This window comes from Sciurus vulgaris (genome assembly GCF_902686455.1).
Source record: "Sciurus vulgaris genome assembly, chromosome: X".
NCBI classification, from domain to species: domain Eukaryota; kingdom Metazoa; phylum Chordata; class Mammalia; order Rodentia; family Sciuridae; genus Sciurus; species Sciurus vulgaris.
Window position 1 is genome coordinate 112041788 of NC_136471.1, and position 12532 is coordinate 112054319.

The 12532-nt window shown below is 36.2% G+C and overlaps 1 protein-coding gene across 7 annotated transcripts in view; it reads right to left on the reverse strand.

Moving 5' to 3' along the window:
• GK (glycerol kinase) overlaps positions 1 to 12532 on the reverse strand; it is a 75711-nt gene that overhangs the window by 41939 nt on the left and 21240 nt on the right. For 5 of the 7 annotated variants that reach the window (XM_079122916.1, XM_079122917.1, XM_079122911.1 and 2 more), the window contains exon 5: positions 2048 to 2131. The exons of the other annotated variants lie outside the window; for them this stretch is intronic. In XM_079122916.1, coding sequence (XP_078979042.1) covers positions 2048 to 2131 — 84 coding nt within the window. The remainder of the gene's footprint in view (positions 1 to 2047; positions 2132 to 12532) is intronic. 7 annotated transcript variants of the gene reach the window in all.

The following is a 12532-nucleotide window of genomic DNA, read 5'->3' on the forward strand; positions in this document are numbered from 1 at the left end:
CTCCTCCTGAGGTCAGGACCAGTATCTCAAATTCACTTTAGGGAATCAGGTCTCCTTCATCCTTAGCCTTGTGGTTTGTCTGAGTTTTGACCCTAGCCTCAGCTCCAGTATTGGGTCTGGACCTCAGTAGTTGATTCAGAAGAGAATATGTGGTGAAACAGTTCAAGAAAGAATTGTATGAAGTCTGCAAGAGCACCTCTTCCTAGCTGAGTATGGCAGTGTGTGGCTTGTGCCTGCTACCATCAAGAAGGGAGATCTCAATCCACCCCATCAGGAGCCATGCCAGAAAAGACAGACTTGAGGGGGATCTCTAAATTTGAAATCAAATAGCACCTAATAGCACTACACTACCCTTGGATGACTAGCTGTATTAGCAAAACAATACCTTTTCCCCCCACTTCACTTAATTGGAGTTGAGTTTTCTATTATTTGCACCAATTGATATAAGATATTAGTGACATCATCACAGAGGTGGCAAAATCTCTCATGCCCAGGGAACAAGGGCAATCTACTTTGTATACAGTGGCAGTACTGTAGGACTGTGAAAAAAGTGAAACTTCCTCTCAGGCAAGCAACCCTAGCAGGTATTACTGGATTAAAAGGAGTAAAGTGGAAGAATTAGAAAAAAATTTTAATTTGTGATAGGTAACATTAACAAGCACATCTCAATCCTCAGTGTTTCAAACTACCATGAGATATCAGTTCAAAACTCAACTTAGTGGATTTGACTGTCTACTTTAAAAATGAAATAGGATGGATTAGAATGGTAAATACTGTTAGGTGTACTAGATAAGATAAATATTATGAAACTTTTGTTTTAGTTATGTGGGTTGCTGAAGCACAGTGTAAAATATAGTTCTTACCAAAAGGATATGAACAAATACATTTGAAAGCCACTGTTCTAGTCTTTCTGATTAATGACAAGCCTTCTAGACCAGTATTTTTCTCATATTTTAATGGACGTAACATTCACCAGGAAGCTTCAAGATGGACCCCATCCCCTGAAATTCTGGGATAGTGGATCTGGGAATGGGGCCCAGAAATATGTCTTTTAAATAAGTGTCCTACCTTGAGAAACACTGCTAGACTCCACAGCAGTGGTTCTTACCTAGAAAGCATGTCAAAATCATCTGAAAAACTCTGAAATCACATATCTAGGCCTCATGTGCAGGATTCTGGTTACAGGCCTAGACAAGACCTACACTTCTGTACTTTGTTAAAAGGATTTCAAGACATCCAATAGAATACTGAAACTTAATAACCTCTTTCATAGGACATGTTCTTCATAATACTAGATATGTTTCAATCACTTTTTGAAAAACAAAACTAAAAATCTGATATCCTGGTGGCTCCCTAGTCCCAGTGGCTCCGTGACTCTATTGCACCTTGGCAAGGATCACTTTAGTAACTGGGCTTTTAATTCCTTACTTGAAAGTTTGTAGTTATGTCTGACAACAGTGGTGCTCACAGAGTTAAATCCTCACCAGAAAGAATCAAACACTGTATGTGACATCATGAAACCAAAGTTCTATGTTTGGCTTTGTCACCAATAGCTTTGTGATTTAGACCAGTCTTTCTGGCCTGGATTTACTAAATATAAAATAAGAAGTCTGGACTAGATGGTTTCTAAAGCTATTCTCCTTCCATTGTTCCATTCTCGCAGAAGGCTGACATGGTATTTACTTTGTTTTTATAGCCAAAAACTTTAAGACAATTAAAATACATGGAATGAATTAGTAAAATTGCCAAGGAGAAATGTCAGTGGTTGATAAACTACCAAGCAATTCACAAATGCTCATAATTAATTGAATTATGAACAAAAAAATTAGAAAACTCATTAAAGAAGCTAAGATGACAGAATTAGATTTGCAAAATAAGAGACCAAAAGCCAAAGAGAAGACCCCAAGCTGGAGGACTAAGCTGCTTGTGCAGGTAATTTCTGAGAAAAATCAAAAGAAGTGACAGATCCAGATCTGGCAGCAGCAATTTCCCCCAACACATTTGAGTTGGAAGGCTGGGAAGTGAGCAATAGCCAGAGCACCAATACCTGAGGAAGTACCAGCAGCTGGAACTGAAGCACCAGAGGGAACAACGGCAACTGGAACTGAAGGGCCAGGAGAAACTGGAGCAGCTAGAGCATTAGGAGAAATAATGGCAATTCATGCTAGAGATGGCCAGGTTCAAGGTCTACATACTCTTTTTGACCACTTAGGAACTTTAGATCAGTTGGGCAAGTTCATCAGAATGAAAATCTTTCTACACAGGTGAGTGTAGAAAAAGAAAAGGAAGAGGCTTGGAGTAGAAAGGGAACAAAGGAATGCCTTTCTGGACATCTGGCTCAACAATATTTCAATTTGGATGAAGACCAGGTAAATATCTGCTTCTTATTCAGAATGACTCTTACCTGGCTACATACATGTATCCTAGTTAGAAAAGTGGCTCAGGTGGTTATTGACCACTGAATTGAAACAATGCATGATATTATGAGGGTGCACATCCCCAAGGGATGTTAGAAAGGAATGCTAAGGAGCACGCTACAATCTTTGTTGTGGCCATCTGCTGTAAGACACAAAAGGGTTGCTTTGGGAAAGCATAGGTCTAAGAAAGCACTTTCCTAGTAAGGTAGCTGGAGGTAAAGGCCACCTCCCCAGAAACGAACAGCATGTCTAGAAAGAATCGGGAACTGCTAACTTCCAAAGAGATTTGGAAAATAGATACTAGGGAGTCCAGACCATCATACTCCTGCTTCTAGAAGATATGTCCTTTATCTAGACTAAGTAAAATTGAAATTAAATGGTCCAGACTACCAAATTAATAGGTTAAAAAATAATTTGAGTAATCTGAAACTCATTTGTATTAAATAAAGTCATATCCAACACATGTCAGGCAGACTTAGTTTTGGGGAAATAAAAGTTCAAAGAGTGGAGAGAAACGTAGTAGCCTCAGCCTCAGTCCCCATGAACCATGGTTTAGTGATGGAGTAACAGGACAGACAAAGACTTTACTTTTGGAGTATTTAGAATAACAAGCCTCACAAATTTACATAATTTTTGGATTGTCCTAACAAAAGGAGGAAAACGCATCTAAGAAACAAAATAAAACTAAAAATCAAACAATTAGAGATCATCTAAATTACTTCCAGCTGACCAGAAACAAAAGCAAATAGTAAGTCTACACTGCGATGAGGAACTTCTAGCTCGATAAGAAGTGAAATGACTGTGAAACTCCAGCTTGTGGAAACACATCTTAAGCCAGGACTAAATTGAGTTGTTTCCTCCATTACTATAATTATAAAACAGATTTTACAACTGTTTTACCACTTGTCAGAAGTTAAATTATTAAGTGTGGTAAGAGGTAATTTGCAAGGGGAAGACCCTATACTGATGACTGCCCCTCACTTGATGACATTTTCAGAAATAGGTGGGAAATAGGGGAGGCAAGTTAAAACCTATTTCCTCAGGAGATAGGTGTGTGTATACACACGCATGCACATGGGACAAAAGCAATTTATTTTGACTCTTAGGTATACAAAAGTCAAAACGCCTGAGTGTAGGTCAGCCCAAATAGGCCCTCCATTTCCCCTAGGAAAATGAACCATTTATAAACCAATCACTTCATCTGGCATTCTGGATTAAAAAGGCTATTGGCTAGTTCAGAACAGAGGCTCTAGGTAATACCTACTGAAGCCTTACAGTCTGCCAGGCACTGGTTAAAGTACCTTACATGAATTAACTCACTGATCTTCACCCTAAGCCCAAAATGTCCAGAATTTTAATTTTCCCAGTTTAAGTGTCAAAAGAACAGACATAAAATGATTGGAGGTAGAAAATCCAGAATTTGAACTCAGACTCTGAATCCAGAATGAAATCTCTATGATGTGGGTCTTAAATGGGATAAAAAGAAATATTAAAGATTGGAGACCTCAATATTGAAATCTATCTAAAACATTTTCTTTTTATTTAAACTAGTCAGTGTCAGCAGTATTTCTTTACTCAGTATTCAAGGAGCTGTAAGGCTTTCAAAGAACTAGGCAATAAAAAACCTGACATAATTGAGAATAAAGCTTTATAAAGTCAAATGTCCTAGATTTTACAAAGGTAAAACATCTTCTTTCTTCCAAAGAAACGATAACAAGCCCCTCCCCACATACGCACACACACAAGTGCACTTAAGAAGTTTTAAGTGGTTTGCCATCTCTGGCTTTCTTTGTTGTTGATTCTTTGAAACAAAATACAGTTCTTCAAAAAATAAAAGGATTGAGCTCAAGGTTCGTTCAGATCTCTCAACAGATGATAAGATAGGTTTAATAACTGGCTCAGAATTAACTGGTATGTCAAAAAAAGGGCAGAGATGAACAATGTTTAAAATTTTAACAGTTGCATAAAGAATTATGTTATGAGGAACTTTAAATCCAACATGTTAGAAAAAAGGTTTGCAATACCATTTAAATAAAGAAAAAGTTTCAGAGACAAAGAAATGATTTTTGTGGATGTTTTCTTTAACCAATGACTCTTATCTCACTAGATATTATTAGCCCTTATAATGACTGAAAATTTTATATTAAAACATTAATTGTGCTGGGTATGGTGGCACAAGCCTGTAATCCCAGCAGCCTTGGAGGCTGAGACAGGAGGATCCTGAGTTCAAAGCCAGCTTCAGCAATAGTGAGGTGCTAAGCAACTCAGTGAGACCCTGTCTCTAAATAAAATACAAAATAGGACTGGGGATGTGGCTCAGTGGTTGAATGCCCCTGAGTTCAATTCCCAGTACCCCCAAAAAATAAAAAATAAAATGAAATAAAAAACATTAATTGTGTCTGTAGAAAGCTGCCAAAGTGAGGGTCATATTGCACTAGGTGTGCCATGCATAACAATTAATTGCAGTGGTGAGTGACCCAACCTGGTCAATAAGAGGAAATTTTTCAAAAATCCTAGTTCAGTCAGAACCTTTTACTGGTAGCATTAATGAAATGAGTGTGTGTGTGCACATTTAAATATTGTAGACTCAAGACTTCTCTCACTCTGCATTTGAATCACTTCGATAGTTTTGTGTTTATCAGTTTAGTGTGTGGTTTGAACTCACACCTTTTTGAATAATACTTAAAAGTCAGCAAGACATGTAGACCACTAAGAAAAGTTGAATTTGGAAAGAAAAGGTTTAGAAAATTGGGTGGGTACAAGAAATATTTTGGAAAAGAATATTGATGAAGATAATGCTAAAAAGGAAAGAGAAAAGTTCCAGGGAGACAAGGATAACTGAAAAAAGGAGAGAGTAGCCAAAGGCCTATTTCAGTTTCAGGGCCTAAATGAAGTCATCATAGTAAATGGCTGCATCATGGCACAGTGGCTGGGAAGCAGTGATGCAAAGTAACACTTTCTATTTTAGATACCACACTAGAATTTACCTTGTTAATCTCAGAATGAACACATAAATTCTAAAGATACACAGAACTTCTAAAACAGACCATCTGTACTTCAATGGACCCATCAAAACTTTTTCCTATGCTTATAATTGTATCTGTTAGAAAAGATATCAGTAAACAAGCACACCTTTATTGCAATCAAGAACAAATAGCCTTCCTCAATATGCAGTTTCCTTAGTAAGTCTATGTCACCGCTATCAACAGTATCCTGAAATTCTCTTGTCCTGGTTTCCCTGTTAACATACTGAGGATGAGCATATTTATTGCTTACCAAGTATACCCAAGCCATAGAAAAAGGCCACATAAAAGGGATTTTTAAAAAAGAGAAACATTAACTGATCCTTTCATTTGCTGGTTTGTAATAAATATTGTCCATTAGTTATATAATTTAGTAAGAGATAAAGATGAAGAGGATGGACCTAAAGTGTCAGAAATTTATAAGAGGAAGAGGAGACAAGGAAGAAAGAAAACATACAAAGAGAGTGTTGTGTACTGAAAGTTTGTGTATTACCAAAACTCATATCTTGAAATCCTAACCACTAATTTGATGGTATTAGGAGGTGGGGTCTTTTGGAGATAATCAGGTCATGAGGGTGGAGCCCTCGTGAATGGGAGTAGTGCCTTCATAAAAGATAGAAAACTTGCTTTCTTGCTTTCTGTTACCCATCATGAGGATACAACTAGAAGACAGTCATCTATAAACCAGAAAACAGGACCTCACCAGACACAGGATCTGCTAGAAACCTTGATCTTAAAATTGCAGCCTACAGAGCTGTGAGAAATAAATTTCTGCTTTATAAGCAATCCACTCTATGGTATTTTTGCTATAGCAGCTCAAACTAATGGAGGGAGGGAGGGAAAGAGAGAGGGAGAGAGAGAGGGAAAGGAAGAGGAAGAGAGAGAGAGAAAGAGAGACAGACACTGACTGACTCACGGACTGATATAAACAAAACCAAAGTAGCTCAAAAAGAAGTCTACGTGAAAATCTGATTCTGTTTCCACCAATCCCATCTTTAGAATAAAGTTCCTAAAGATTTAATATTATGGTGATATTTTTAACTGAAGATTTACATGAAGATATGACACCTTAGTATTTTCTTAGAAGAAATAAAATTGGAAGTACATTATATCCTTGCAATTACTTGGTGGCTTTCTTCCTAACTAATTACTTCCTCTCCTCCCATTCTGTTCCCCTTTCTCCTTCTAGTTTCTAAATCCATATCCTTAGGAATTTCTGTGACCCAGAGGGAAGGACCTCTGATTGGTTTGTATGCCTGGTTTGTCATTATGTGCTTAGGGGTCATTATAGAACCTGCAACACAGAAAGGCATCTAAAGTTTCATTGAATTAGTTTTATATTCGTTTCTATAGTGAATTCATCTACAGTAAGTTGAGATAATTACATGTGCTATCAACTTTCAAGTCCACATATCAAACAAACAAATTTCTAATGGCCCAGAAATTAGCTTTGATCACAAGTCCATACTCACCTCATCCAAAACAGAAAGCTATATTTTTCCTCCCAGATTGGCATCCCTTATATATGACTTAATTTCCTTCTAGTCTCTCAGGATAAAAATCTCACATCTCTGTTTTTTTCCCTTCATCTTTATACCATATCCAATGTATAAACATACAGACTATATCTTTCCTTCTCTTCATTCTCATTGGACTAAGCAACTCACTGCAGTTTTAATTGACTCCTTTGCTGGATTTTATGGCAGAGACAAGAATCTTGTCATTTTAAATATAACTACATCCATATTTAGATTTATATGCTACTTGTGTGCACAAGTAATCCCAGCTACCTGGAAAGCTGATGGAGGATGGTAAGTTCAAGGTCAGCCTCAGCAACTTATAGAAACATGTTTCAAAAAAAGAGAAAAAAATTGCTACTTTTCCTTCTTTTTTTCATATTCCTTTCTTTCCTTCTTTTAAAAAAATCATTCCACTTATTAATTATACATCACTCTTCTTTTAATGCTTACAACATAAGCATTGATAACACAAGGACCTCAAAACACTTTAACTTCATTTACCAATTCTCTTCACATAGTACTGGTATCAAATATGTTAATTTTAAGTATATTTTAAGCATCAACACGAGTTATCATTTTATAGTCAAAATCTGCATATTTACCGTTCTTAGGGGTTTATATTCCTTCCTGCATTTCAAAATTTCCATTTGAGATTATTATTTTTGTTCTTTTTTTTTGTGGTGCTGGGGATTGAATCCAGGGTCTGTGCATGTAAGGCAAGCACCCTACCAACTGAGCAATATCCCCTTATTTTTGCTCTTAACACTGTTATGCTTTTCCTTTAGTGGGTATTACAATATGAATAGTGTAGTCTGCCAAAAATTCATATGTTGAGACCTAACATCCAAATCAATAGTAGTAGTAAGCGGACCTTTTGGAAGTAATTAAATCACAAGGGCTCAACTTTCATGAATGGGATTAGTGCCCCAAAAAAGTGGTTTCAGGGAACTCCCTTGACCCTTCGGCCACGTCGGAACACATAGAAAACACTGTTTATGAAGAACAGTCCCTGATCAGACATCAAACTTGCTTGTCTTGCCTTGTTAAATATGACTAAAACACAAGTTTTTTTTTTTTTTTTTTTGCGGTGCTGGGGATCGAACCCAGGACCTTGTGCATGCAAGGCAAGCACTCTACCGACTGAGCTATCTCCCCAGCCCTGCCTTGCTCTTGAGTTTACAAATTGCCAGGAATATGACCAATACATTTCTGTTGTTTATAAATTAGCCAGTCTAGGGTGCTTTGTTTTTTGTCTTGGCCTTTATATTTTACTTTCATTTCTGAAGAATATTTTTTATTGGCTCTAGAATACTAGGAGGAAGTTTTTTTCTTTCAACACTTTAAAGATTTCATTTCATTGCATTCTGACCTTACATTGTTTCCATGAGAAATCAGCTAAAACTCCTAGTGCTGCTATCTTGAAGATTATGTTTCTTTTACCTGTGGTTACTTTAACATTTTTTTTTTATCTTCGGACGTTTATATATGGTTTTCTATGTATTTATCTTGTCTGGGCACCACAGTGCTTCTTGAATCTGCAGTTTGATATCTTTGACCAATTTTGGAAAACTTTTTCTAATTATCTGTCAAATATTATTTATTCCTCATTTTCTCTCTCCTGTCTTTCTGGAGCTTCAATTATGTTAGACTTTCTCGCCTTAACCCATATTTCTCTTAGATTTTTTTCCTGTATTTTCTAAACTTTTGTCTCTTTGTGCCTTAGTTTGGATATTTACTTACCTCTCTTCCAGTTCACTGGTTTGTCTTTAGCTGTGTCTATTCTGATGTAAAATGCATCAAGTGAGTTCTTAATAGTTCTAAAAGTTCCATTTGTTTATTAATTTTGAATTTTTTGTCAAGATTACCAATCTTGTCAATTAATTCCTTGCACATGTTAATTATTATTATTTTAAATCTCATAACACAGTGGCCCATATCTGTAATTCCAGTGACTTGGAAGGCTGAGGGAGGAGGACTCAAATTCAAGGCCAGTCTCAGAAACTTGGCAAGACCCTGCCTCAAAATAAAAAATAAAAAGGACTGGGATGTAGCTCAGTGGCAAAGTGCCCCCGGATTCAATTCCCAGTACCAGAAAAAAAGTCTGCTGATTAATATTGAGATTCCTTACAAGGCAATTTTTAATAGCATTCTTTCATGTTGGTTTTCAGTATGTCTTCTTTTGTTTTGTATGTGTGGCTATTTTTGATAAAAAAGTAGACATTACACATGGAAATTTCCAGAGATAATCTAGGTGTTGTTGTCTTTTACCAGATGGGGTTTACTGTTATTTCTGAAAGGCTAGCAGCATTAGCAATCTCTAATAATACTAATTTAATCAGAGTTTAATATTATTTTAATCTGGGATTCAATTCCTGTAATGGTGATTATATTTCCAGTTTACCTTATTTTTAGGATTTGACCCTTCACAGTCCCAATCCAAAGTCTGGAATTTTACCAATACTCATCCCCATCCTTGGCAGTACATGACTCCATTTTTTCATTCCTATCTTTATGAGTCTGTAAAAGTGCTGCCTAGCCTCTCAGATCCTCCTTTCAGAACCTATAGATATCATTAGGCTATAAGCAACCCCAAATACCAGGCTTAACTCTCAGGACTTTCTTTATCATATCTTGGTACTATAATTTATTACTTCTCTGGTAACCATCTTTCTAGGCCCTCAGAATTTCATTTCATTTTTCTAGCTGTTCTCAGTGTGTGTTTGAAATAACCCATTCTACCACTGTGGGATGCTTAACTCTCCTTTATGACCTATATGTCCCAAACTGTCCAAGGTAGTAAGTCTGTAATACTCTGCATGGCTTTCAGTGTGTCCTTACAACCCCCTATCTATCCAAATTTGAACATACACTTTGGGGTTGCAGATTGTGTTCAAACTGTGACTTAACTTCAACTTAAAGCTACATGATATTGAAGAAGTTATAGAGCTTTTCCGTAATTAATTTATAAAATAAGTCTAGTAAAGCCTACTTTACAGGGTCACCGAGATGAAACAATTTGGGTAAAATATTTATTACAATCCCACAATAACAGCAGTCAGCACTTACTGAGCATTATTATCACTGCCAATTCTACCAAAAAGAATACATAAGTCAACCTATGCGTGAATCTGATCAATCTTGACTCTGGTGAAATATGTATACACATTTTTACCTTCGCAAGCTTGGTCACACTGTGGCTCCTCAATTTTCCCTTTTCCTAATGCAATCCAACACATGCTGTAAAGTCCAAGTTAAGTTTAACCTCTACTGTAACGGGCATGAAAAAAATAAAAAATTCATACTGATATAGACTTGTTCTAATTCTTATTCAGCTTAGCAGCAAAAAATTATCAACTATTCCCCAATTTTCTGTTGTTCCCTTTCCAAAACTGGACTATAAAGTGCTTGCCAAAACAATATAGTATATCCTTCATAACATACAGGTAATATCAAATATATAAGAGGTTCTCCAAATATATATGTAGCTCAGTATAGAAAAGAAAAGTTCTTCATTTGTGATAGATACATTTGAATGAATATTCCAAAGCACATAGAATGAGGGAGAGGTACACAGGTAAAAGAAAAGGAAATAAAAAGCACATCACGGAAAAATTTTGTGAAAAAGTATTTACTTAAAATCTTCACTGTAAGCCTAACTTCAACTAATCTAGTTGCATTATTTAAATATGATGATTCAAACTGAGATATGTAGGGAAAAAAGGAAGCTCTTGGACCTTTATCCATAACCCATTACCCCCTAAAATCTTTCCCTACTGCCCCACCTTCAACAATGTATAAACTATGCCTTTCCTCACCCTTTTAATCAAATCCACCACAGAAACAAGATGGTACAAAGATGTCTCCAAGGATCTTCCACAAGAAACTCTGAAAAAATTATCATACTTATGACTAGAGGAAAAATACCAGACCTTAGTAGGTCCATCTCAGCTTCTCTATGTAAGGCTAGCCCCTGTTTTTGTTCAGACCGGCGCCTGAATTTTCTTTTAATCTGTTGGTGTTCCTCTTCTCCTCAAGAAGAAACTATCACTGCTTTAATCGTCCCAATTAAAGCCTTACCTGTGTGTTTGTACTCTTTGACCCAGTTTCATTTCTATTGTCACTGGGTCAGGAGTTCCCATCTCTGGTATCAAAATTCCAAAGTTCTATTTTTACAATTCAAAACTTAGAATCTGATAGGAAATTTCTGGTTCCCTGAATAGGCCCTTCCTTTTGCTAGGGGAAAAAAGTAAAATTCTATTGTGAATTCTTATCATTTATGTTCTCTCAGCATCCATCTTAAATGTTTAACTTTCTCATACAGGGCTTAGTCACCCTTGATACAATTTCCAGTTCTACACCTTTTCTCGGTTTCTCAATGTAGTTAATCCAGATATTTGCCTTATACCACTTTTTCCTGGTGTCCACCTCCCTAAGGGACAGTACATATGACCCACTTGAGTGACCCCACTCATCTTCATGCCCCACAAGGTCTGTACAAATATGCCAGTGACCACCTTTCAGTCAGAATGACCTCCTTAAACTTGTCTTGCCTTAAACCCATCAAATAGAATTCCCCACAGGCAATCTGTTTGAATAAGTTTTGGATATAATTATGGTGTTAGCCCACAGGTCCCCCTCCCTATCTCTCCAGGCCTAAGCTATCTGATCTATGTGAGTATGGCCTCCAGGCATGTGTATCCCCAGGGGCCTGTGAGTAAAAATATCTTTATTTCCATCTTATGACACTCATAATCATTTAAGGGATATTCTCTATCTGAAAGATCCTAAATCACAACAAACCCTAACCAGTTCAAGAAATTGGCTAAACCTAACCTAGGAAAAAATGTTCCCCTAAATATTAGTTACTAAAATTGTAATAGTCTTGCTTTACTTATATTTTTTTTAAAAAACTGCTCATAAGACAAAACACAGTTGTTACCCTAAGTGTTAAAGTTTTTCATTTGGATTAAACTATCATTACAATTGAGTGAAAAATTGATCAAAACAATAAAGTATGTTCAAAATTTTGGTAAGTAGTTATTGAAATTAAAATCCTAATTCAAAACTCACATCCTCATGAGTTAAATGGCTGGTCCTCCTACAATTACTTCAGGTGTTCATGAATGAAAATAACCAACTGCTAGAATAAATGAGATTCAGCCTCAACAAAAAAAACTGCTCATGAGAATGAGAAAAAAAGATTTAAAAGATGTGATAGGATCTTTGGTTACAATTCTTTGAAATTTTTTTAGTATTTTTATCACAAAGAAGAAATATACACTAAATGTTTTCTTATGATACATTAACATTGAATATCTTAATTTCTTTATAAAGATTATTCCCAAAGAATTTATGCACCTTTTTCACATATCTTTTGCTTTAATATTTCTTTCTCCTAATCAAACAAATGTAACTATATTATTAAAATAACTGCAAGGTAAAAATAGATCACACCTGTAGTCCCAAGTACTCAAGAGGATGAGGCAGGAGGATCACCTGAGCCCAGGAGTTCAAGACCAGTTTGAGCAACATAGCAGACCCAGTTTCAAGTATAAAAAAGGCCTACTCTATA